This window comes from Bos javanicus, chromosome 16, assembly GCF_032452875.1.
Source record: "Bos javanicus breed banteng chromosome 16, ARS-OSU_banteng_1.0, whole genome shotgun sequence".
Taxonomy (NCBI): domain Eukaryota; kingdom Metazoa; phylum Chordata; class Mammalia; order Artiodactyla; family Bovidae; genus Bos; species Bos javanicus.
Genome location: NC_083883.1, coordinates 4,110,898 through 4,138,486, shown reverse-complemented (window position 1 = coordinate 4,138,486; position 27,589 = coordinate 4,110,898). Strand labels below are relative to the sequence as shown.

General features: G+C 44.3%; 2 protein-coding genes across 3 annotated transcripts in view; both read left to right on the top strand.

Moving 5' to 3' along the window:
• The window catches only part of NUCKS1 (nuclear casein kinase and cyclin dependent kinase substrate 1), a 31,994-nt gene extending 22,674 nt beyond the window's left edge, over positions 1-9,320 (top strand). The window contains exons 5-7 of one of the 2 annotated variants that reach the window (XM_061382012.1): positions 1,618-1,770; positions 2,590-2,739; positions 3,737-9,320. In XM_061382012.1, the coding sequence (XP_061237996.1) occupies positions 1,618-1,770; positions 2,590-2,739; positions 3,737-3,936 (503 nt within the window). In that variant the 3' untranslated portion in view covers positions 3,937-9,320. The remainder of the gene's footprint in view (positions 1-1,617; positions 1,771-2,589; positions 2,740-3,736) is intronic. The other variant, XM_061382013.1, reaches the window with a different exon arrangement.
• An 86-nt stretch (positions 9,321-9,406) lies between these two features.
• The window catches only part of SLC45A3 (solute carrier family 45 member 3), a 53,577-nt gene continuing 35,394 nt past the window's right edge, over positions 9,407-27,589 (top strand). Inside the window, exon 1 of the mRNA XM_061382011.1 lies at positions 9,407-12,925. The gene's annotated coding sequence lies outside the window, so the exon portion shown is untranslated. The remainder of the gene's footprint in view (positions 12,926-27,589) is intronic.

The following is a 27,589-nucleotide window of genomic DNA, read 5'->3' as shown; positions in this document are numbered from 1 at the left end:
GCTGAGCTATTTTTTTCTAATCATTTAATTAATTTGTTTATCTTGGGCTGTGCTGGCTCTTCGCTGCTGCGCTTTTCTCTCGTTGCTGCGAGCGGACGCTACTCTTCGTCGTAGTGCTCGGGCTTCCATTGCGGCGGGCGGGCTCTAGGGCACACGGGCCTCCGCAGTACGGCTCCCGGGCTCTGGAGCTCAGGCTCAAGAGTTGTGGTGCAGGGGCTCAGCTGCTCTTCAGCACGTGGGATCTTCCCGGATCAGGGACCAAACCCGTGTCCCCTCTACTGGCAGATGGATTCTTATCCACTGAGTCACCAGGAGAGCACTCCACTGAGCTGTTTTACTTTCACTTGTTCAAGTCTGCTAAATGATTGTCTGAAAAGAAATTGTATTAACTTTTTGCACTATCTAGTAATGCTGTGATAATGTAAACATACACTTCTGTTCATTTACCTTGTAAACCCTAATTTGAATCTCTTGTGTTTGTAAACATTTGAGCACTTCAAGATGAATAACTCTCTATTAATGTTAAGCATACCTCCTACCAAGTGGGTTTAGTTTTGAGTCTGCCAGAATCAGCTGTCTTCTTGCGTCTATTGTCTTCAGGTGAAGTTTTTGGTAGTGAAAGTGATGGCTTGAACACTGACCATAACAAGGTTTATTAACAGCTAAACCTTGACAGAATAAGGGAGCCTCAGAGTCCAGGAGCAGGGCTGTAGGTGAAACAGATACAAATATAACTTGGCCTAGAGACCGTAGGCTGGCATCCTGCCCTTTCAGTCAGAGTTATGCACGGCCACAACCATGTGCTGCGGAGTTTCTAATTAATAAACTGTAGTATATGGGGGTAATTTTTTATTATAAAATTGTGTTAAGATCTGATTGATCTAAATGTGTGTTTTGAAGATTTCCCTCCGTCTCCTAAATTGAAATGGCCACACCTCATTCGTTGAAAAGGGTAGTAGTTTGACATTATTTTGAGTTCTGTATGTTTTGTATTGTAGAATGAAAATATTGGAAAACTGTCTTCCCCTGTTCTACTATTTAAAATATTTTTCTAACTTTAGTTTCTAAAAACTGTGTAGATAGGTTTGAATGTAGTTGAGAGTTTTAGGGTACAACAATAATGTAAGCTTAAAGCATGTTATAGGAAGCATGTGTTCATACCTAAATTCAGCTTTATTATTTCTTAAAACTACATGCCTAGGTTATTTTATATGTAATAGTGGGTGAAAGTGAAAGTCACTCAGTTGTATCTGTTTGCAACTCTTTGTCTGACTCAGTCCATGGAATTCTCCAGTCAAGAACACTGGATGTGGGTAGCCTATCCCTTCTCCAGCGGATCTTCTCAACTCAGGAATCGAACTGGGGTCTCCTGCATTTCAGACAGATTCTTTACCAACTGAGCTATCAGGGAAGCCCATAATAATGGGTACATAGCCTTATTCAAGTTCATTCTTTGAATTTTACCTCTCTTTTTGCATATTTTGTAGACATTTTTAGGAATAGAATTTTCCCTTTCTGAATGAAATAAAGCTCCAGTTTATATCTTACATTGCCTTTTCCAGTCATCTGTCAAACCCATAACTCTTTGATCATTGCATTATAACTTTGATATTGCAGAGGACAGTGAAGATGAAAAAGAAGATCATAAAAACGTGCGCCAGCAACGGCAGGCAGCCTCTAAAGCAGCCTCTAAACAGAGGGAGATGCTCATGGAAGATGTGGGCAGTGAGGAGGAGCAAGAAGAAGAGGACGAGGCGCCATTCCAGGAGAGTGCGTAACGTGCCTCGTATCTTGGTCGTGGCTGTGGTTTGTGACCTCAGTTTTACTTCAGCAGTTTTTTGGATGCTCAATGTTAAAATCAGCCCCTTAAATTAGATACTCAGTGTCATTAGAGATGATTGTTTGATATCTATTTATATTTTAAGACTCAGAGATTCTCATGATTATTATTTGATTAAGTACATCAAATAGTACTCAAGTACTGATTAAATACTCAAATAGTGATTAAGTATATCATTCATTCTCATATACTGAATGAACCATTTTTAGAATAGCAGTTACCTGGTGGGTACTGTGATTAAAGATCTGTATTTTGTCCTAGTGGAGAAAGGTGTAGACATCTCCTTGCAAAAAAGGTGTTAACGGAATTTAGATGTTTCACGGGTTACTCAGATTAACTAATCATATGTGTATTTGCTTTGTAGGTAGGTTTCTTACTTTGTTTACAGTTGAGCCAAACACACCAAATCAGTTCACTTGCATTTTCCTGGTCTTATCAGGACTATATGGGAAATATAGAACTACCAAGATTATTTGATGACTTCAGTTTTTATCCACATTAAGCCTAATCTCTTCCTGTTTTCTGCCTACTCTTCAAACAAGTCAGTCATGTAACCCTCATGTGCATGTTAAACCGTTTTACAGGTGGGGCCAATGACAGCTCCAACCGAATTGGTAGTACAGCTGCAAATAGAACCCAAGAGTGTCTGACTTCCAAATCCCATCCTCCATTCTTAGCACTCTCTCCCTTTGTTCACTTGGAAGGATGTATACATTAAGTTGGACGTTGAAATTCTTCTTTCCTCTCAGAAGATTCCGGCAGTGATGAGGATTTCCTAGTAGAAGACGATGATGATAGTGACTATGGCAGTTCAAAAAAGAAAAACAAAAAGATGGTTAAGAAGTCGAAGCCTGAGAGAAAAGAAAAGAAAATGCCGAAGCCCAGGCTAAAGGCCACAGGTGAGCTCTGCAGAAGTCAGGTTAAATCACCAATGAACGTTCTCTACAGAAATGCTTCAGTAGGGCTTGATAGTGACCACATAACAAAAATAAAAGGACCCTGTCTTCTGTGCCCGAAAGTGTCACTCACCTATTATTAAGGGCTCCAGCCCCTCTAGGAGTCTGGCAGCTTGCCCTGCTCTTCAGCCAGTGCTGCACCGAAGGCCGGATTTGGGAATAACCCATTCACACTGCACCAGCTTAGCTATTACTGCCTTTTTTCCCCACTGATATCACAATCCCAGCAGCTACTAAAGACTGAAAATTGTGAAAATACATACCTACAGTAATACATTTAAGTGTTCTGATTTGTACAGAGAATGAAATCACTCTTGACAGCATAGGTTCATTTCCTTTGGGCCCTTGTGGTTTCTGTCAGATGTTCTTCTGGGTGAAGCTAGTTTATCATTAAATCAGAAAGCTGGATTTGCTTTTTTTTTTGTTCTGGCAAATAGAAGTTTTATTCATCATGTCTTACTGTTTGGTAATGATGGAAGTATTAAAAGTTGCTTGATGGGGACTTCCCTGACCCTCCAGTGGTTAAGACTGAGCTTCCAGGGCAGTGCGCACGAGTTCGATCCCTGGTGAGGGAATGAAGAGTCCACATGCAGCATGGCCAAAAAATTTAAAAACAACAGGTATTTGACGGCTTTCTATTCCAGTTAAGTTGCATCCCCCCTTCTTCACTCAAGTTTTAAACATAAGCAACTGACAGTTTTGCAAGCCACTAAGGATGTTACGTAGTTTCTATAGCATCTTGTTTCTTTATTACAAACATGACTGTTAACATAGTAGTGTTGGCTAAAAGTGTTTGAAAACCAGTACCCACCTTCCTTTTCAGTAAGTCGGGGTGTCATCTTTATGATTTTTTTGCCTTACAGATGGTTCTGTAGCTGATTTTTGTTAAAAACGTTAGACGTTTCTTCCCTTCCCCAAGTTGGTATTTTTCTTCTTTCAGTGACGCCAAGTCCTGTGAAAGGCAAGGGGAAAGTGGGTCGCCCCACAGCTTCAAAGGCATCAAAGGAAAAGACTCCTTCTCCCAAAGAAGAAGATGAGGAACCAGAAAGCCCTCCGGAAAAGAAAGCATCTTCAAGCCCTCCACCTGAGAAATCTGGGGATGAAGGTTCTGAAGATGAAGCCCAGTCTGGGGAAGATTAAAAGTGATGATGGTCTGGGGAGAGATTTTATTTAAAAAACAAAAAAAAAAAAAGAGAAAAAAAGAAAAAAAAAGAGGGAAAAAAAAAGAAAAGCTACTTAAGATAGAATATGGTTTTGGCTATGGCTTGACTCATGGGCTTTCAATGCTTTTTTTCCCTTTTGTTGAAAATAACATTTTCTTCTTTTCTTCTTCTTTTTCTTCTTTTTTTTTTAAAGAAAAGCATTGTATGTTTAATTTACCTTTTTTGTCTATCGGTCTCTTCGTCATGACCCCCTCTTCCCCCTCCTCCCCCTTTCCCAATGAAAGCCATGTTAAATTAATCACTGGATTGACTGCTTCATCTTTTTTATTTTTAATGGAGGGTATGCCACAGTTGTAAAGCAATAAGATTTGAGGTAAACACTATGAAAATTTTGCTTTTTGCTAAACGGTAGCAAGTTGAACAGGAATCGAAAAATGTAGAAGGTTTTAGTTAAAAGTTATTGCTTCTTTCTCTACCTGAATTAAAAAAAAAAAATCAGTTGTCATCTAATACAAGTTTATATTCTATATACAAAAATATGGATGTCTAAAAAATCAAGATGTTGAACTCCCACCGATGGGGCAGGTAGGAGATAAAGATGAGTTCTGAACTGCTACAAAAGGCATTCATGTTTTTTACTGTGGGGCAGGGCAGGGAACTGAGGTTACCTGACCCTGTTTGGGGATATAGGTTTGCTTGTTTTTAGTTTCATCACCTGTTATCTCTAGGAGACTCGGAGCCAGTGATCCTTTTATTCAGCTACAGTCTTTAAAGAACTTAGAAGCAAGGGCCGCCAAAACTTACATCTTTCTTGATTTCCTGTCTCATTCTCTAATGGTTCATGTTTTTAAATATATATATGTATCTATTCTGTTTCTTGGATAAAAAATTTTACCAAGGATCAAAAGAAGAAACCCTAGAATTAAAATGGGGCGATCTATATATCACAGTGGATTTCTTCTCAAACTGACAATGTTTAGGTTTTAAGCAAAATAAAGTGCCAGTTAATGTGAAACTCAATCACAAAGACTTGAGATTTTTGCTTTATGGAAACAGAGAATTGAAATTCTTTTATGCTATAAATGTGCACTCAGAGTCCATGAACCATGCTCTGCTTTTGCTGAGGGATGGAGTGTTCTCCTGTCAGGCCTGTCCTTCCCGCCTCTTGGTAGAAACGTGGTGTGGAGCGTCTCGGCCTCCTGCTGGTGCACAGGGCGCTCCTGCACAGCCCGCTCGCAGCGCCCGCCAGCCCTGCTCCAGTTCATGGTTTCTCCTGGTTCCGTTCTTCACTTCATATCCTGTACTTGATGGGAGTATGTGACGTGCTGCCCTGACACTGTTCAATTAGCGTCTGTCTTTATACCGGTGCCCTTGCTGACCGCATGTCGCTTACAGCAGCAGTTTACGGGGCTCTGCAGAGCTGGAGAAACCATGCATCCGGGAGGCCTGTGTGCAGGGGGTAACAGACCAGTTACATGCCTTATGAAGGTAGTCAGGAGACAGATCTGTGGGTTTGCTTCTCCACGTTCTGATACTCTGAGCTAATGGGAGCAAGGTTCAGGGTGTCTTAGTGTGCTGATGGGCTGCCCAGGTGGCTAAGTGGGTAAAGAAACTGCCTACAATGCAGGAGACGCTGGAGATACGGGTTCAGTTCCTGGGTTGGGAAGATCCCCGGAGAAGGGCGAGGCAACCCACTCCAGTATTTCTTGCCTGGAGAATCCCATGGACAGAGGAGCCTGGCCGGCTACAGTCCATAGGGTCACAAAGAGTCAGACGTGACTGAAGCCACTTAGCACAGGACACAGTGTGCTAATAAATTGAAAAATCAGTGAAATTTAACGTTTCCTTTTTATCTGTATTTGCTTCCTCAGTGTTTACTAATGCAGTTTTCTTTCTATCTGCTGTTACAGGATATTTTTCTCTCAAACAACCTGGCTTTCCTACAGATGTTCATAGAAAAAAAGGTTATTTAAGGAATATTTTTAAGACACTGTAAGGAATATCCTTACTCTGATTTTTTTCTTTTTTTTAAAGAAAGCACCAGTGGCAGAGAGTCGTTTCACTGTTGCACTGTGGGGGTTAAAGAATGAATTTGGAGATTTTAGTACTCGGTCAAATATGTGAAACTTGAACATAAGTAGCAATTGGACTATTCTCTTTCATGATGGTTGACTTCACAGTTGTGAACTTTGTAAAGAGGTGTTAAAGATAATTCCGTTTGCTTTATTGGTTTGTTCAGGTATTTTAACAAGAAGGTTTGTGTTCACATGTTTTAAAAAACCTATCAGTGTTTCCACCATGCACTTCTGTTTTTAGGGGTTTATAACTTTAAGTCTTAACATTCCTAGTAACGTGTGCTTTCCTCGCGAAGACTAGGGGGAAGGGTCTTTTAAAACTTTAGCCTTAGTATTTTATGTAATAGTCTCTTTAATATATTAATCTGCACTAACGTTTCTGTGATATATGCACATCCTTTAGAGTAATCACATCCTCTAGGTTATTTGTGTGCATTTGGTTGGGCTTTTTGTTTGGGATCCCTTTTTTAAAGGTTAATTCATGAGATTAAAAAATGTATATTTCTGATAGACTGGACAAAAGGATCTGTGTCCCCAAGAGAAACAGGCTCTGAATGACCTTTGTTTTCTCCAGTTTTTGCTGATAATTTAAAACACGCTGGTTTTCCCCTCAAATCACGCACGCAAATAGGACAGCTGTGGTGTCTCAGCTGGGAACAGGTGCTCAGCAGCCAGGCTGACAGTGGTGTCGGTCGGGCTGCTGGGACTGCCCATTGGCACCGCCCCCGACTACACGCCCCCTTTCTCTAGAGCGCCTACGAGGACGTGGCGGCAGTGCTCGCTGTCTTGTTTTGCAGCTGCTCAGGAAGTGGGACGTTGACTTTGAAAGTGCTTGTTTGTGTTATCTCAGTTCTCTGTTAGCTCTGTTAGGTTTACCTCTGGAGCGTGGATTTCGGCAGCTACGCTGACTGACACTACATTCTAGTTCTTCAGATTCTTTTCTCAGACTTCCCTCCCCAACACACACAAACGTATCTGTTGTAGCCTGCTGCTGCTCTTCGCCTTTCCCACCTCAGACTGGAATCAGTGGAGTGGGCTCGAAGGATATGTGTTAGTTTTCATAAGGGTAGCTTTGTCCTGCGTTGTAAAACATTTCTGCCTCTCATATCTCTGCTCCCTAATGAGTCCAGGTAGGGAAATTAATGGATGTTTTCCTCCTCTAGGGAAGTAGTGAGTGGAAATCTTTGCATCTGGAATAGTAGTTGATTTTCCATTATGGAGCTTTTGGTAACCTTTTTTGTTTTTTCTCATAATAACTGGTTTGCTCCAGGCTCAGCCCTCTCAGTTCAGTACTTATTCTTGGTACTGGTTCAAACAGCATTTTCTTACAGGTAACTAGTCAAGAGTGGAATTCGAGGTTAACAGTCCAGTGAAGTGTTTGACATTCTTACGTATATGATCAGCTAAACTGAAGTTCACACTTTGTGGGGGTTTGTTTGCTGTAAACATTGAAGTGAGTGGGTTTTAGAGTCCTTACTGGGGGAAGGGAATAGTGCCTGTTTTTCCTTTTCCTTTTCTGTAGGAGATGCTTTGAGGGTGTCAGAAAGGCGGGAGCAGAAATTAATCCCAGGAGCTACAGGGAAAGCTTTAAAAAAGGTCATGTGACCATCGTGGCTTTTATGGAGAAAGGGAGTTTTGATTTGAACACTTCTTTCTGTGCCTGCATCACCAGTAGCTGTGCCTAGAAGAAGCTGTCACCTTAGCAGTTTGGAAAGGCAGAAGCCTGGCCTCCGGTTTTTATGACATTCAGATAGAACAAGCAATACTCATTTTCTGCCAAGGGATAGCTCTTGAGGTTAGAGAGTTGTCCTTTTCTCTGTGCATGGAGTTGGGTTTATTTGAAAAGGGAGTTAGTTTATTTGAATATTGGGACGTCAAACTACTTAAAGCCAAATTTCAATCTGCAACCCATTTTCCCTTTTTCTTGAGATAAGCTTGATACAAAATGAGTTTTCTTGACTCCCAAATCCCTAAGTTACACTTTTTTCTCAAAGCCTAATTCAAAATTCACAGTGGTGCTTTCTGTGTCTTAACCACTATTGGAGAAAAAACCCTGTAAACCTGCCTGTTGCCATGCCGTGGAGCGACTGGACTGGTGACATCTGTAGGGCGCGCTCTGTGTGGCTGGTGGGACGCCACCATTGTGCATACACTTTGTACATCGGGGTGAAGGGAGGGTTTTCTAGATTATGGGGGAGGGCAAAATTGGGATTTTTTTTGTTGTTCCTTTTTTGATGGGATGTAGGGGTATAGTACTCAGTTTATGCCCTAAATAACTTGTATAAAAATCCCTGAAGTATTGTGTGGGTGTGTGTGTGAGTGTGTGTTTGTTATATGTCTGGCAATTAAAACTTTGTCTTCTGGAAATTAGCGAATTCTCTTTTTTTCTCCAGAAGTGTTTGTTACAAGATTTGTAAATAAGAGCTCTACTTAGTTTGTTTACCAAGAACATGTTGCAGCAAACCTTTTACACCTAATTGCCACGAGGTTGAAGTAACGACTTTTAAGATTTGCCAGGGTAAGCAGCAGCCAGGTTCTCAGTCATTGTTGGCCTTGATTCATCTTTCAGACTTCATTTTCCCAGCTCTAAAATTCCCAGTATTCCTTAATTGTAGTCCTTTTATGTTCTAGAAGCAGGAAGGGGGAAAGAGAAGACCCTGCTTAAATGTATTTAATTGTCCATGGGCCGAGGCCCGGGCATCCCTCAAGACTGTAATGTTGCTGGGTATATGTGATCAGACACCAGAGGGCTGTGCATTCTTGCAGCACCTTAACAGTGCTGATACCTGCAGCATGGTACTAAGGAAGTTAAAAGTTTGAATGTAACCACTTTATTTAAAAGTTTTTTTCTTTTAATTTAAATGAAATGGGGGTTGAAGTGAACATGATTTTGTTGACCATGTCCGTGAATTCTAGATGCAACATGCATTGGTAGACTTGTGCGATGGTCTTTTGTGATACTTAATTTTTACATATCCCAGTCTCTGTATGTATCTGCATAAACAAAGATAAAACAAACTCCTGCTTTCTTTTATTGAAGGGTTTCCAGGACTGCGTGTCTGTTCCTGAGCTCTGTTTTAAGTATGTGTATCCTTTGCTTGTATTTTGTATTAAAAAATAAGAAAAAAGAACACTTTATTGTTGAGCATGTTGGCATTGTCCCTTTTATTTTTTTCTCTTTTTGGGACATATGAAGCAAGTTATTCTTTTTCTGTATCTTTTTTTCTTTTGTAAACTTTTTTTGTTTTGTTTAAAAATGGCTTTATAAAAGGGCTTTTGTAACCCAGATGCGTGCTCTGTGTACTTCTTGTGATAACTCAAGCGAATACACTGATTTACTATACAACTGGGCACCTTGGCCTGGCACCTCCCAGTCTAATTTGACTTTAGGGGGAAACTGCTAGATGAATGAATTCTTTAGAAATTAGCGGTGACCGTCACTGTTGTTGGTAACAGGAAAGGTATGTTTTGTCTAAACTAGGACTGGAGTTAGGAATCAAGAAACAGACTCATTAACCTTTGATTAATCAAGGGAGCACGAAGCTGGATGCAGGGGGAGTCCTAGTTAGTGCTTTCCTCACGTTCATGACCAGGTTATGAAGTCTCACGAGGGCAAAATCCTTTCAACAATCATGTAATGAAGAATAATGTTTATATGTGTAAAACAGACATTTGCATTCAATTTCAAATACTGTAAAAATTACACTCTTGCAGTTTACAGTTAAGTATTACCTCTTTGATGGAGAATATGGTACAAGATATTGTAGGTATTAGGGATTTTATAGGGATTTTATCCTTTTCAACCTTTCCCCTGATTTACATTCTGGCCTTGTCATCCAAACGTAATTCACATACAAACCCACCTTGGCTTTGAAATTCAGTGCTTTTTGCATGCTGTTACCCTTTAGTGACTGACTAACTTGGCATTTATTTTTTATAGAGTTGTTTGTTTCAAGCCAAAGTTTACTTCATAAGAATGTTGACTAGCCACTTTTCCTTCTGTTGCTGTTTTATGATTAACATCAGATTTCTGCTTGAGCACAGTGCTGAAGAAATAGTCTGGTTTACAGGACTTCAAAGGCCATCAGGCCAGCAAACACCAGAGGCGTAGTTTATGTTTGGTGAGACACATTTGGAACTCCCTCCCTCCCTCGACTCCTATCTGTGAGCATTACTCTACAGTAATTTAACATTGCAGCTCATTTAAAAAACTGAGCATTTTTAAAAATTTATTTTTGATAGAAGGATAATCACTTAACAGTACCATATTGGTTTCTGCTTATGAAGCATTTCTATTTAACATAGTACCTCTTTCAGTTTTCCCAACAAATGAGATTGCTCAGATGTTCCTCCAATTTTGTAGAAAATAAATTGGCTCAGGTAGAATGTGATTTAATGTGGCTAGTATGTGACAAGGCTTTGGATCAGGTCATTCTTTAAACTGTCACAGCTGTTGGTTCTAAAACCAGCTCCTTCATACTGATGATAAACTTTTTAACATATTCCTCAGCATCAGTGGAGAAGGTGATGGCACCCCACTCCAGTACTCTTGCCTGGAGAATCCCATGGATGGAGGAGTCTGGCAGACTGCAGTCCATGGGGTCCCTAAGAGTCAGACACGACTGTGCGACTTCACTTTGACTTTTCACTTTCATAAGTTGGAGAAGGAAATGGCAACCCACTCCGGTGTTCTTGCCTGGAGAATCCCAGGGACGGGGGAGCCTGGTGGGCTGCCGTCTATGGGGTCACACAGAGTCAGACACGACTGAAGCGACTTAGCAGCAGCAGCATCACTAAGTAAAGGTGATAACTTGAACAGTGTTACATCAGAGATTTAACGGGAAATGTTCTTTTCAATGAAATATGAAAATTTCTCATTAAAGGCTTAAATTTACTTGAAAATCCCTGTGGCCCCTAGATAGGAAGCTTCAGCTTCCGTGAAAAGCTTTCCTTCTTTGATTATGTTTTAAGGTAGTGACTGCTGCTGCTAAGTCGCTTCAGTCGTGTCCGACTACATAGAGAAAAATGTTATCGTGACTGGCACTCTCACCCTTTGCCAGTAGAGGGCAGTGTCCTCCATATGCTTAGCCCATTCCTTGACCGTCTCTTTCCATACTGCCCGGGCTCAACATCCACAGTATGAGACACTGCCATCTGCTTGTGTGAGCGATGTTCTGTGATCAGTGTGCCTGCTTAAGATCCTAGTGTATGCAGCAGTAATATTTTATGATTTTCAGTGCAAAATAGGATCTCTTGATTCACGCACACCTGTCAGTTTATATTCCCTTAACAATTCCCAAAACCTTTGTACATAACGGTCCCAAGATGAAAGTGTATGTTGAGATTTCAAAAAAGTAGCTGTGAACTCGTGGCCCCATTTTGAAACAAATATTGTCTTTTAAAATTGCCCTCCAGCTCAAAAGCCTCATCTTTTTGCACAAGCAGCACTGGTGACATGCTTGTGGACAGAATTACTGAGACTTCAAAGCAACATGGGCATGTGTTCCTTTACCTTGATGGCACGCTTCTCTTTCCCTCCATTATTTTACTAGAATGGACAGGTACCTATCTGACATGTTTTGGCTGGGGCACCACCAGGAGCAATCAGCGTTGCTCATGGGTGTACCTCCTGTTTCAGTGTTAAAGTCCTGAACAAATATCGTGAAATAAATGCGTGTTGATTCTGGGCTCAGGGAATGAGCACAGCCGGAGTTTACACCCTAGTAAAGAAAATAATTACTTTAAAATATGATAGCGTAAAATGTTAAAAGCAATAGTTTGACTTGATCGAGCTCCAAACTGGCACCCAGAAGTGATTTGTTTAAAAATCTAACTTTAAGGAATGAATGGAAGATCACATAATATTACAATTGTTGGTAATGTTTTAGCCATTCAGTTGAATAAATACAGAAGGAGAGGCACACACATCCTTTTCTTAGAATGTGTAAGACCACTTCCTTGGCTGATATGTAACGTGTCTAGTAGATAACACTTTGCCCACCTTGGGCAGGAACATGAATACATAAGGCTCTCCTGATTACAAGAGATGGGGAGAAATGGGTTAGGTAAGGCTCTGAAGGAGGTAGCAAGTCACTGGCACAAGGAAATCAGTGACCTAAATTTTAGGGTGACTACCAATTTGGTAACTAGATTAGTTATGTGGTAGAAATTGATTCTCATCAATGAACTCAATGGGTACAGTGATTATAATAAATAAAAAGTTGTCAATGAAACACTTGTCTTTAGCCAGAAACTTTAGAGGCAGTCATATACACTGAATCTTCACTTTGTGACTATAAATTGATTCTCTAGTTTGACTTAATGGAATAACATACTGGTCATTTTAAAAATACAGTTTTACCTCTAATGTAGTTAAGAAAAATGAAATAGCAAAGCGCTTTTCTAAGACACTGGATGTCTTTAGAGTCATAGAGGACTCAGTTGACATTCTGGATAGATCCTTAAACATAATCTGGGGTAACCTGACTTCATATCTAATGCATGCCGCATCTCAGTTACAGACTCCAGGCTCCCCAATTCGGTCTTCTGCCTCTGACCTAATTTACCACCATGTCTCTTCTTTTTTGGTGAATAAACAGTGTCAATGGGGTTAGTGTGTTTGAGGCAAACATTGTTTATACATGAATCAGGTAGCCCTAGAAGTCGTTGGGGAGCCACCTGTCCTGTACAGTCACACAGTTGGCCCAAGTACAAGATAAATAGCGTTTCCTGGTAAACCTGGAACAATGCAGAGCTTAGGCTCCAAAGCTGCATTGCCGGGAGCTGCTGCTGGGACCTCAGCTGTGCAGGATGTGCACACACCGTGCCCAGTCAAAGGCGGCGCTTGTTGCCCGGGACTTGCACAACGGGCTAGTCTTGGGTCATCACAAAGTAAGTCGTTCCTTTTCTAATCTTGCTTTCCCTCCGTCTCTTCCCACGCCCTCCAGTGAAACGTTGGCTCATGGGCCACTAACAGAAGAAGTCAATAGACTGAGAAGCAGATGCCTTGCTCTGGGAGATTCAAGTCTAGGAGGGGACATGCTCCTACTGCCAGACGGTAGCAATGAAACTTTCTAGCTCATCTGTTGCTTCTGGAGTTTACCTCTGAATTAGCCAGCACTTTTCAACAACGAAAATTATGGTGACTATATTCCCAGCCCAAAATTGGGACCTGTGGTATCATGAAGTTTTGTCCTACTCCTCATTGGAAAAAACAGTCTAAGATACAGTCTGGATCTCAGAGTATTAGCATTTCTGTGATATTTTTATAGTTTAAGGAACTAACGTGTGAAATACTTAAAACCGATTGTTCCAGGAAATGCACATGCCTTGTATAAAAAGTGTATCAGATGTTAACAGCAGAGTTGAGAATAGTACATAGCGCCCACTAAAGCATGAGTTCCCTTTTATTGAAGCCTCATGTCATCTTTCCTCATCCTTCCTACCTGCTTTAAGAAAAGCTTTGTGAGTGGTTATGGATCAAGCAGATCAGCTCAGAGAGTGATCTTAGGCTAGTCACTTACCTACCCAGCCCCTCATCTCTCTGCACCCCATGCGCGATTCTCCATTTTATATAATGGGACTGACTGACTTTCCTTGCTTCGAAGGGATGCTATGAGCCTGAATGAGGCTGTGTGTCCCCAATGCCTTGAACCTAAGTTGCTGCTGACTGTAGACTAACCGGCCTCAAACAAGAGCAGTAGTGTACCTCTAGGCAAGGTACAGGGGCACTGAAAAGCTCATTCATGCAGAACTGAAATCCTTTTAGCTTTGTCTCTCAAGTACAAATGAGTTATTTATTAGTAAGAACACTTTTGCAAAAGGGTAAATTTTAACCAGCCCACAATGTAGAGTGGCTTTAGAGGGGAAGGAAGAGTGACAATAATTCCCAAGTCCCTGGAAGGAAAGTCATGACCAACCTAGACAGCATATTCAAAAGCAGAGACGTTACTTTGCCAACAAAGGTCCGTCTAGTCAAGGCTGTGGTTTTTCCAGTGGTCACGAATGGATGTGACAGTTGGACTGTGAAGAAAGCTGAGCGCCAAAGAATTGATGCTTTTGAACCGTGGTGTTGGAGAAGACTTGAGAGTCCTTTGGACTGCAAGGAGATCCAGCCAGTCCATTCTGAAGGAGATCAGTCCTGAGTGTTCATTGGAGGGAATGATGCTAAAGCTGAAACTCCAGTACTTTGGCCACCTTGTGCAAAGAGTTGACTCATTGGAAAAGACTGATGCTGGGAGGGATTGGGAGCAGGAGGAGAAGGGGATGACAGAGGATGAGATGGCTGGATGGCATCACTGACTCAATGGACATGGGTCTGAGTGAACTCCAGGACATGGTGATGGACAGGGAGGCCTGGCGTGCTGCGATTCATGGGGTCGCAAAGAGTTGGACACAATTGAGTGACTGAACTGAACTGAACTGATCTCTAGTGAAAGTTTTTTGGTTTTTTTTTTTTGGCTGTGCTGGGTCTTCACTGCTGCACAGGTTTTTCTCTATTTGCAGCAAGTGGGGCTACTCTCTGGTTATGGTCCTCGGGCTTATTGTAGTGGCTTCTCTTGTTGATCTATGCCAAAGCCTTTGACTGTGTGGATCACAATAAACAGTGGGAAATTCTGAAAGAGATGGGAATACCAGACCACCTGACCTGCCTCTTGAGAAACCTATATGCAGGTCAGGAAGCAACAGTTAGAACCGGACATGGAACAACAGACTGGTTCCAAATAGGAAAAGGAGTACGTCAAGGCTGTATATTGTCACCGTGCTTATTTAACTTCTATGCGCTGGGCTGGAAGAAGCACAAGCTGGAATCAAGATTGCCAGGAGAAATATCAATAACCTCAGATATTCAGATTACACCACCCTTATGGCAGAAAGTGAAGAACTAAAGAGTCTCTTAATGAAAGTCAAAGAGGAGAGTGAAAAGCTGGCTTAAAGCTCAACATTCAGAAAACAAAGATCATGGCATCCGGGCCCATCACTTCATAGCAAATAGATGGGGAAACAGTGGCTGACTTTATTTTTTTGGGCTCCAAAATCACTGCAGATGGTGATTGCAGCCATGAAATTAAAAGACGCTTGCTCCTTGGAAGGAAAGTTATGACCAACTTAGCATATTGAAAAGCAGAGACATTACTTTGCCAACAAAGGTCTGTCTAGTCAAGGCTGTGGTTTTTCCAGTGGTCACGTGTGGATGTGAGAGTTGGACTATAAAGAAAGCTGAGCACTGAAGAACTGATGCTTTTGAACTGTGGTGTTGGAGAAGACTCTTAAGAGTCCCTTGGACTGCAAGGAGATCCAACCAGTCCATCCTAAAGGAGATCAGTCCTGAGTGTTCATTGGAAGGACTGATGTTGAAGCTGAAACTCCAGTACTTTGGCCACCTGATGTGAAGAGCTGACTCATTGGAAAAGACCCTGATGCTGGGAAAGATTGAAGGCAGGAGGAGAAGGGGATGACAGAGGATGAGGTGGCTGGATGGACAGGGAGGCCTGGCGTGCTGCGGTTCATGGGGTTGCAAGGAGTTGGACACGCCTGCGTGACTGGACTGCACTGAAGTCTTGTTGCCGAGCACAGGCTTTCTGGTGCGTGGGCTTTAGTAGTTGCAGCAAGTGAGCTCAGTAGCTGCGGCTTTGGGCTCTAGCACACGGGCTCATCAGGTGCGACACATGGGTTGGTTGCTCCGCTTCATGTGGGATCTTCCCCGTTGAGAGATCCAACTTGTATCTCCTGCGTTGGCAGGTGGGTTCTTTATCACTGAGCCACCAAGGAAGCCCGAAAAGGTTTTTTAATAGTGGGGGTGCACAGAACTGATTGGTGTGTGATTATTTCTTCAGCCTCTCACACGAAAAAAAATTCCACCCAGTAGTTACAAACTGTATTTCTAGTTACGGGACATACATTTTAAAAGAGGGAACGCTCATTTTCACTGGAAAGCTGATTAGAAACACTTGTCAGGAGCATATTTCTGGTGTATGAAATCACTATATTTTTGTATCTTTGGTTTTTCAAGTTTAATACCAGAAAGGAAGCCACAAGACTATCTACTGGAGCCATTATCAGGGACAGACCCCTGGGGGTCAACAGTTTTACTGTTGCAATGTGACATCCTGTGTTCTCATGACATTGGGGCCTTGCTAGAGTGCTTTCTGTAGAAGGCCCCTATCAGGAAACCCTTCTGCAGATGAAAAGCGTCTTGCCAACCGGACCGCAGGGATGAGCTAGAAGATGGATGCTCCCTCCTCCCCCACAAATTCTCTTCAGTCTGAGGGGAAGGAAGATGCAATTTGAACAGATATGGAAGAGGCTTTTTTTTTTTAAACTTTGATTGATGTGAGTTGAGTAACAGACTAAAAATAAGGAAATTCTGGTCAGAAGCCTGTTATCTTGAACACTCTCTTCCATCAGATTTTTAAGAAGATCATTTGTGCTTCTCGTGTAGATAAAATAACTCCCAGAAGTTGCAAGTTCCTCTTGTCATGCTATCTCGCCTAAAGAGATAGAACTGGTCATCTGGGCTTTAGTAAAATTTTCACTTTTTGCAACCAGTTAGCATCTCTGAGCTCTGTTAATGTGCATGACACACGCTTCCTCCTCATTAGGCACTTTGGAAAAGTGTCAGCATTTAAGGTCGTGAGAACTGGAATTTTGTTCCCTCTTAAGAGTGTGGTATTAAGGAAACTGAGCTATGCACCAGGATGGCCCTCTTCTCCTCAGGCTTAGCTTTTGCAGCATTCTTACAGAGTCAGAATGTGGGCTTGGGGGCAGACAGACAAATAAGGCAGGTTCTCAATAGAAAAGCAGCCAGCGGTGAGGCAATGTGAGGGGTCCGGGACCTGCCTTCCTCAGCCCTGTTCCTCTCCTCACTCCACAGGCCACATCAGTTCTCGCTTGTGTCAGTCAGACTTTCCAAAGAGATTTCTTTGTTATGGGGTGTTTATTTCTTTCTGTGTTTTCCACATTCTTAAAATTCTTAATTGAGAATACACATATTCATTTCCTAATCAATGTGATGGAGTTAGATGACTAGTAAGTAAATGCAACTGTTACATGTGTTGGAAAGGAAGGTATTAAGGATTCTGCAATTTGATACACTTTGGCTGCCCCTGGAAAAGGGCTTTAAACCAGTGGTTCTCAAAATGTGATCTTTGGACCAACAGCCTCAGCATCAGCTGGAAACTTGTTCAAAATGCAAAATCTTCAGCTCCATCTCAGGCCTATTGAATCAGAAACGGAGTAGGGCCCACTGTTGATTCCAACGCACACTGAAGCTTGAGAACCTCTGCTGGTTTAAATCATGACAAAGGATCAGCTGGACCAGATCCTTGCCCTTTTCTTCTTATTGGGAAAGGCGACTTGGCCTAGATGGTGCTGTTGTGACAGACCAGTTACTGCACCCATCTCAGTTTGGCTCAGTTGCACCAATTAAACCGCATAACTGCACCTTTATTTTCCTTTCCTGGAAATGACTTTCTTCACCCCTAGATGCTTCATTCCTCTCTAAGAGTCTCTAAAGATGGAAATAGCCCTTGTCTCTGGAATGAATCCCGCTGTCATCTCACTGGTACCTCTGATTTTTTTATCTTGTGCCTTAAGAATCCTGCCTGCTTTTGGACTTCCTACAGATCCAGGCCTTGGTCTTAAGGTTTTTTGTTTTTTTTTTTTTCAAATTCTTTCTGGGAAGACCACTGGACCTTGAAAATGTCTTTGACAAACCACAGATGTTCATGTTCAAAAGTGAAAATGCATAGTAACACCCTTTAATAGTCTACATCTCACCCTGGAGAACTCATGTGGGCTGTTAACCCTATATTTCTTCCAACATTAGTCTTAATAAGAATACCTCTTGTTTTTGAGTGTTTATGTTCAAGGAATCATCTTGAACATTTATCATGGCTTCTATCATTGAATCCTTACAACAGTTCCATGAGATCCAGGTGATGTCACGATCCCCAATTTACAGAGGAAGAAACCGAGATCTAGAGGGGGTGCCCCGGAGCACATGGCCTGACAAGCACAACATTCTGCTCCTCTTTTTTTTCTCCAGCTACTTTTTTATTGACTAAGGCCAACTTTGATAGGTTGCATTTAGCTATTCCCCAGAATATCCAGCCTCTAGCTGAAATATCAGAGAGCAGTGAATTGGCCAAAAAAATAGATTAAAAGGTATATAATGGAGAAAAACAACAACTTTAGACAGAAAGTCGAGGATCTGGGTTTAAGTTCTGGTTCTCCGCCAACAGGACACTGACTTTCCCAAAGTGTCCGTTTTCTCAGACTGTTAACTGTGTTGGTGACATCCACTTCTCAGGGTTGTTATGAGCGTCCTAAGTGAGCCTGCCCAGCTAGAGGCCTCGTGGTGCTATTTCCAGGGGACTCGAAGCTAATCATGCATCATTAATATGAAAGAGGAGCAGCCTCCGCTCTCTAACCAGAGTGCCCTTCATTCGTGCTGCAGAGGCATGCAGCGGTTTCTCTGGCTGTGCCTTCTGTGGGGGGTGGTATGAGGGGGCAATCCAGGTAAGTGAGGGGATGGGAACCACCCAGCCAATTTGTCTCAAGGCTCCTGGCTGCCCACCCTCTGTGCCTCCCGAGCGCTTTATTTATTCTTGTCCTATGAAATAGCGGGCAAACAACAGGCTTCTTATGTACATTTTGGTACTGGGGGCTAGAACCAGATGGGGGTCTCTGATAGGAATGTCGCAGCGCCCCGAAGGGCACAGGCTAGGCCTGCCTGTAAAACAACATTCTCTTGACTGCTCAGACCTCTCTGGTTAGGGGTGGGAGTGGTGCATGGCGGAAACACAGAGAAACATCTAACAGAGAGGCTCTGACTGGGAAATAGGACTGTAGCGATGTGGGCTGGGGCGGGGGAGGGTTGGGAGTGGTGTGGACGCCCACTCAGCCCCCCAACCCCCCTCAGAGTCAATGCTGCAGCTCCTATAGAGCAGAGAGGCGGGGGTGGGGCGGCCCCGGAGTTTCAGCCGCACCTCCATGAACAGGCTGCAACTGCCCGCCAGTGCAGGCCTGTGAGGTCTGAGTCCTGGGGGAATAGCTGGCGGTGAGTGGAAAGTGACAAGAAACAGGAAGCTGGGAGGGAAGGATCCCAGGGGACCACCTTCCTCTAGCAAGTCGTTTGTAGCCGCGGTCGCCCTGCGTCTGCCTGCCTCCTGAATCCACCACAGCGTGCTCCCAACCCAACAAGATCCCAAAGGTCTTCCATTTATTCCAGCACACCTAGGATTTCTTTTTTGAGTGCGGCCTGTGTGTGTGTATACGAGAGAAACAGGCAGAGCATCAAGGGTTCGTGTGTTGCAGAGGCCGGGAGGCTGGGAGGGGGGCTTCCCATCCCCCTGGGGCCCCTCCTCTCTCGTCAGTGTAGCCAAAGGACACATTGACTGTGGGGTCCTCCCGTTTCCCCAGGCTAATTACATGCCTCTTTATGAAAGGAAATAGTTTCCCGGCCGAGCTGGGAAACCCAAGTCCCCGGTGCCCCCTCGTCGCGGGTATCATGGGAAGGACAAGAAAGGAGGCAGCTGCTCACACTTTCCCCTGCCTTCCCCGGCCTCGCCCGGGGCGCCCAACCCGGCCTGGAGACGCGGAGCGCCTCCTCCTCCACGCAGACGCCTCAGAATCCACCTCTGGGCCGCGCTGAGAGACGCGGATGCTGGGAGGAAACCCTGGCGAAGGATGCGAGGAGGTGGGGGACACGGGCTGGGCGTCCGAAGAGACCCTGAGGAAGCGGAGTTGTTTCCTCACAGCCCCTCAGCTGCTGCCCGGGTGGGAGGGCGATGTGGCTGCCCCACCCCTGCTGCGCGCAGCTGCCGGGGATGGAGACGCCGCCGGGGATGGAGCCGCGGCTCAAGCTTGGCCGCGGGAGGGCTGGGAGAGGGAAGGGAGGAACGGCCCGGGGTCGGAGGGGACGTTGGCGAAGGCCCGGGACGGGGCTGCAAGATCCTCCTCTCTCCTAGGGCCTGCCTCCTCCGCCCGCCCAGTCCCGGGGGGCTGGGTTCAGAAAAGCGCCCCTCGTGGGATCCTAGGTGAGGACGTGGAGAGGCGGGTATGGGAGCAGGAAGCAGCTGGGCTGCCGCTTCCCGGGAAAGGTCGCTAGTGCGGCAGAGGCCAGGATGTGAGGGTTACGGGCACCTCTCCTCTTTCCTCTGTCGGTGAGACAGACAGATGGACCCAAAGAGACGCAGAGAGAAGAGATCCCACGATCCACAGTCGCTGCGAGACCCACAGCGAGAGGGAGGAAGCCGCTGAGCGGGGAGGGAGCCGGCCGTGGAGCCCAGGGGAGGCTGACCCTGACCCTGACCCTGAGCTCGGGGCTGCCTACCCGAACTTCAACGCCTGTCTTCCAATTCTTTGTTTTAAAAAAATTGCCACAACTGGGGAGGCTGGGACTGGGGAAACCATGCAGAGGAGTGAGGGGTAAGCTGCATTTGTGGTCTTTTGATGACGATTCAGCAACCTCTTTCCTGAGGAAAATCTGCCCACTTGTTTATTATCCCTCAGTCAGTCCAGAAGCTCAGTGGTGTACGATGCTTTGTGATCCCATGGACTGCAGCACACCAGGCCTCCCTGTCCATCACCAACTCCCAAAGTTTTACTCAGACTCATGTCCATCAAGTCAGTGATGCCATCCAACCATCTCATCCTCTGTCGTCCCCTTCTCCTCCAAGGAAGTCCCTCAATTATTATACTTCAACTGCAGTCACCGCAGAGCTGGATAAAGAAGCAGAGGACTGGAGACTGTGAACCCCTTGAAGGCAGATCTCTCTCTCTCCTATTTGAAATCTTTATTGAGATAATTGCAAATTCACACACAAAAAGCTACTAACAATAATACAAAGACATTCCTTGTACACTTTTCCCATTTTTTCCCAAAGGTAACATTTGCAAAGCTATAGTACAGTATCACAACCAGGATATTGACTCTGATACAATCCACAGATCTTATTCAGCTTTTCCATTTTACGTGTGCCTGTGTGAGTGTTTAGTCTTATACAGTTTTATCACCTGTGTATGTTTGAGCCGTCACAATCCAGATTCTTAAGTTACGACAGGGAACAAGGATCCCTGTGTTGCCCTTTTATAACCATCCCTGCCCGCTGTTCCTGGCAGGCACTATTCTGTGAGTCATTTCTAAGGTTTTATTTCAAAAATACTATATAAAATAAATCACATCACATGTGTCTTTTGGGAATTGGCTTTTCTCTCTGCATAATTCCCTGAAGATCCATCCAAGTTGTTGTGTGCATCAATAATTCATCCCTTTTTTTTGTTTTTATTTATGAGTAGTAATTTGTGGTATGTTGGTACCAGAGTTTATTTAACCATTCACCTTTTGAAGGACATATGGGTTGTTTCCAGTTTGGGGCTATTACAAATAAGGCTGCTATGGATGTTCAGTTTATGTGAATATCAAGTGATTTTCTATCCAATGACCACATTGCATGGGCACACAGTGGGTCCTCAGTCAATACTCCTTGGAGACTGAAGACAACTGACTTTGGCACTTCCATCCAAGAGGGAGGATGGGAGGATCACAGTAATGACAGGAGTTACCCTCAACAAGGAACCAAAAATCAAGGCTCCATCTGAAGAAAGAACTGATCAAAAGACACAGAGTCATCAGCATTAAGCAGTGGGGACAATGAGGGCAAGATGCTATATAGAGACAAAAGGTAAGGTTCAACACACCACCTAGAGTAATGGAAATAAAAGCAAAATTAAACAAGTGGGACCTAGTCAAACTTAAAAGCTTTTGCAGAGCAAAGAAAACTATAAACAAAGTGAAAAGACAACCCTCAGGATAGAAGAAAATAATAGGAAATAAAACAACTGACAAAGGATTAATCTCCAAAATATACGAGCAGCTCGTGCAGCTCAGGACCAGAAAAGCAAACAACGCAATCAAAAAGTGGGCAGACAACCTAAACAGACACTTCTCCACAGAAAACATACAGATGGCTAATAAGCACATGAAAAGATGCTCAACGTTGCTCACTATTAGAGAAAGGCAAATCAAAACTACAATAAGGTATCACTTCACACTGGTCAGGATGGCCATCACCAAAAAATCTACAAACAATAAATGCTGCAGAGGGTATGGAGAAAAGGGGACCCTCTTGCACTGTTGGTGGGAATATAAATTGATACAGCCATTATGGAAGATGGTATGGAGATTCCTTAAAAACTAGGAATAAAACCACCATATGACCCAGCAATCCCACTACTGGGCATCTACTCTGAGGAAATCATAATTGAAAAAGACACGCATACCCCAGTGTTCATTGCAGCGCTATTTACAACAGCTAGGACATGGAATCAACCTAGATGTCCATCAACAGATGAATGGATAAAGAAGCTATGGTACACGTATGCAATGGACTATTCAGTTCAGTTCAGTCACTCAGTCGTGTCTGACTCCTTGCAACCCCATGAATCGCAGCACGCCAGGCCTCCCTGTCTATCACCAACTCCCGGAGTTCACTCAAACTCATGTCCATCGAGTCGGTGATGCCATCCTGCTATCTCATCCTCTGTTGTCCCCTTCTCCTCCTGCCCCCAATCCCTCCCAGCATCAGAGTCTTTTCCAATGAGTCAACTCTTCCCATGAGGTGGCCAAAGTATTGGAGTTTCAGCTTTAGCATCATTCCTTCCAATGAACACCCAGGGCTGATCTCCTTCAGAATGGACTGGTTGGATCTCCTTGCAGTCCAAGGGACTCTCAAGAGTCTTCTCCAACACCACAATTCAAAAACATCAATTCTTCTGTGCTCAGCTTTCTTCACAGTCCAACTCTCACATCCATACATGACCACTGGAAAAACCACAGCCTTGACTAGACGGATCTTTGTTGGCAAAGTAATGTCTCTGCTTTTGAATATGCTATCTAGGTTGGTCATAACTTTCCTTCCAAGGAGCAAGCTTCTTTTAATTTCATGGCTGCAATCACCATCCGCAGTGATTTTGGAACCCCCAAAAATGAAGTCTGACACTGTTTCCACTGTTTCCCCATCTATTTCCCATGAAGTGATGGGACCAGATGCCATGATCTTCGTTTTCTGAATTTTGAACTTTAAGCCAACTTTTTCACTCTCCTCTTTCATTTTCCTCAGGAGGCTTTTTAGTTCCTCTTCACTTTCTGCCATAAGGGTGGTGTCATCCTTATATGTGAGGTTATTGATATTTCTCCCGGCAAACTTGATTCCAGCTTGTGCTTCTTCCAGCCCAGCATCTCATGATGTACCCTGCATATAAGTTAAATAAGCACGGTGACAATATACAGCCTTGACGTACTCCTTTTCCTATTTGGAACCAGTCTGTTGTACCATGCCCGGTTCTAACTGTTGCTTCCTGACCTGCATATAGGTTTCTCAAGAGGCAGGTCAGGTGGTCTGGTATTTCCATCTCTTTCAGAATTTTCCACAGTTTATTGTGATCCACACAGCCAAAGGCTTTGGCATAGTCAATATTACTCAGCCATAAAAAGGAACGCATATGAGTCAGTTCTTTTTTTTTTTTTTTTTTAAACTTTACAATATTGTATTAGTTTTGCCAAATATCAAAATGAATCTGCCACAGGTATACCCGCGTTCCCCATCCTGAACCCACCTCCCTCCTCCCTCCCCTACCCTCCCTCTGGGTCGTCCCAGTGCACCAGCCCCAAGCATCCAGTACCGTGCATCGAACCTGGACTGGCGACTCGTTTCATACATGATATTATACATGTTTCAATGCCATTCTCCCAAATCTCCCCACCCTCTCCCTCTCCCACAGAGACCATAAGACTGATCTATACATTTGTGTCTCTTTTGCTGTCTCGTACACAGGGTTATTGTTACCATCTTTCTAAATTCCATATATACGTGTTAGTATTCTGTATTGGTGTTTTTCTTTCTGGCTTACTTCACTCTGTATAATAGGTTCCAGTTTCATCCATCTCATTAGAACTGATTCAAATGTATTCTTTTTAATGGCTGAGTAATACTCCATTGTGTATATGTACCACAGCTTTCTTATCCATTCATCTGCTGATGGGCATCTAGGTTGCTTCCATGTCCTGGCTATTATAAACAGTGCTGCGATGAACACTGGGGTACACGTGTCTCTTTCCCTTCTGGTTTCCTCAGTGTGTATGCCCAGCAGTGGGATTGCTGGATCATAAGGCAGTTCTATTTCCAGTTTTTTAAGGAATCTCCACACTGTTCTCCATAGTGGCTGTACTAGTTTGCATTCCCACCAACAGTGTAAGAGAGTTCCCTTTTCTCCACACCCTCTCCAGCATTTATTGCTTGTAGACTTTTGGATTGCAGCCATTCTGACTGGCATGAAATGGTACCTCATAGTGGTTTTGATTTGCATTTCTCTGATAATGAGTAATGTTGAGCATCTTTTCATGTGTTTGTTAGCCATCTGTATGTCTTCTTTGGAGAAATGTCTATTTAGTTCTTTGGCCCATTTTTTGATTGGGTCATTTATTTTTCTGGAGTTGAGCTGTAGGAGTTGCTTGTATATTTTTGAGATTAGTTGTTTGTCCATTGCTTCATTTGCTATTATTTTCTCCCATTCTGAAGGCTGTCTTTTCACCTTGCTAATAGTTTCCTTTGTTGTGCAGAAGCTTTTAAGTTTAATTAGGTCCCATTTGTTTATTTTTGCTTTTATTTCCAATATTCTGGGAGGTGGGTCATAGAGGATCCTGCTGTGATGTATGTTAGAGAGTGTTTTGCCTATGTTCTCCTCTAGGAGTTTTATAGTTTCTGGTCTTACGTTTAGATCTTTAATCCATTTTGAGTTTATTTTTGTGTATGGTGTTAGAAAGTGTTCTAGTTTCATTCTTTGAGTCAGTTCTAATGAGGTGGATGAACCTACAGCATATTATACAGAGTGAAGTAAGTCAGACAGAGAAAGACAAATATCATATATTAACACATAAATCACATAGATATGAAATCTACAAAGATGATGCTGACAAACCCACTTACAGGGAAGCAGTGGAGACAGAGAGGAGCCTGATGGCTTCAGTCCCTGAGGTCGAAGAGTTAGGCACGACTGACTAACACTTTCTTTCTTCAGCAGAGACGTAGGACAGACTTGGGGATACAGTGGGGGAAGGAGGGGGTGGTTTGATTTGAGAGAACAGCATTGAAACATACTTTACCGTATGTAAAATAGCTGGTGGGAGTTTGCTGTATGACACAGGGAACCCAAAGCCAGCGCTCTGTGGCGGGAGAGGGGAGACGGAGGCGGAATCCGCCTCGGGTGTGCCCAGTCATGAGGAGCCCTTCCCACCCATTCAGGGACCCCCCCGCCCCCCCGCAGCCACTCCAGCGGTCAGAGCAACTGTCCACTTCTGGTCCATTTGTCTTTGCACCCATCATCACTTTTTTCACTGAAATTATTGATATGTCTCCCTGCCAAGCTCAGACCGCCCAAAGTGAGCTTGAAAAATATCAAGTAGATCATGTCACTCCTCTGCTTGCTTCCTTCTGGTGTCCTCCTGCTGCACAAGAGTGAAGTCCACACTCACACTCACTGGTCCAACCCCATCTTCGCCGTCCTCTCTTGCTCTGGCTCTCTTCCCATTCCTGGCACTCACCTGCCTCAGAGGCTGGCCCTGCCTCAGGGTCTTTGCCTTTGCTCTTCCTCTTTCCTCGTCCTTTCCTCCCAGATCTTCCTGGGATGGGCTCCTCTTTAATTTTCCAGATCCAGCTCGGTGTCTCCTCCTCAGAGGGTGCTCTCTTCCTTGACCTCCGCACCATCTCCTCCCTAAAGGCGCCCTAACACATCATCTTCTTTTACCTTCTTCATAGCCATGTGCGGGTTCCTCCGGAATGTACAGCTTCAAGATGTAAAGACCTAGAGTGTGTCCCCAGCACCGAGAAGGGGCTTAACCAATGTTTTCTTGGATGGACAGATGCATCCTCTGAGGTTGCATTCGGGCAGAGAGAGGCCCACAGTGCTGGCTGCTGAGACTAGAAAACCAAGTGTAAGTGTGCAACTGCACTTGGCCGTGTATTACCTGCGTCGCTCCAGACAAGTTGCTTTACCTCTTAGCATTTAATTTTCCTCATCTGTAACATAGAAGTGCTACCACGTGGCTTCATAAGATTGCGGGGAGGATGAGAGAATTATATGAAAGCACGAAATAAGATATGGACTAAGCACTGGTTTAAAAATAAATCCGCATGGTTATCCAAAGACAGTAAAATAGAGCTTAGGTGCTGTTACCTGCTAACTTCTTCACTTCTTTTACTGACTTGGTCGTTTTTATTTAAGGAGGCTGACACACAGCCTCTAATGGAGAGGTAGCTCTAATGGAGAGCTAAGCAGAAAGCTTGTGCCTGCAGGCCGGATCTAGGCACTGCCAGTTTCTGTCTGGACCATGAATGATGAAGGGTTTTTGCATTTTTACATGGTTGGAAAAAAAAAAAGAAGAAGAAGAAGACTATTTTCTGACATAAAAATACTGTATGAAAAACTCAAATTTCAGGGTCCATTAATAAAGCTTATCAGAACCCAGCCTCATCCCCTCGTTTATGCACTGCCTGTGACTGCTTTTCATGCCATGAGGGCAAAGTTGACTTGTGACAGAGGCCACCCTAAAATATTCTCTATTTGACCCTTTACAGAAAATGCATGCAGACCCCGAGCTGATTTTCAAAAGTGAAAGGCTGGTGTGAGAGGCCGCCTGGCCACAAGGAGGTCAGCGAGGCCCGGGGACTGCTCTTCGCTCGGGGCGCCCTGCGGCACTCTGCTGACACCAGCTCAGCCCGGTCATGGAGGCAGCGCCAGCCCCCAAGTCCAGAGGGATACCGAGGGGGCTGCACACCTGTGAGCCTTGGGGGAACCGTCCCCAGAACGAAGCCCCGCAGAGTCCCTCGTCCTGCTGCGGCTCCTCCAACCTCCCTTTGCTTTCTTTCTAGAAGGTGGTGGTGGGGATGTTAAGGGGCTTAACTTCTGGGGTGTCAGCTTTCAAAGACAAAGGCAGTCTTCCCTAGTCACCTTCTCTCCTCCCAGAAGCTCTTCCAGGTCCGGACCGGGGTCCCCAAAGAGCAGCCTGGGAGAGCTCCAAGAGAGTCTTAGGAAAACACTGGAGCGCTAGCTGCTTGGAGGATGTGGGAAGTCTGCTCTTAATGACAGGCCTGTCTCTCTGGGGAACTTATAATCACCTCGGGAGGCTCCCCCTTCGTGGCAGGGACTCAGGGCTGACGGAGCCAGGAGATGCCAGAGGCTGCTGTGTGGCCTCAGGGGCGGCGGGTGGTGGAGGGAGCACAGAGCAAACCCAGAGCGAGGCGCGGGGGTGAACAGGAAACCAAGGCGGGGGACGCCTCCTAGGGGCAGGGCGGGGGGAGGGGGCCGTGTAGAGGGCGTGGGGGGTCGGGCTGCATCCTTGGGGCAGGGCGGGGTGGGGGGGTTGCCCATGTAGAGGGCGTGGGGGGTCGGGCTGCCTCCTAGGGGCAGGGTTGGGGGGGCATGTAGAAGGCACCACCCCGAAGACCCCTTCCCTCTTCTCATCCCTTCTTCTAGTCTCTGGGGATCAGTAGGGCC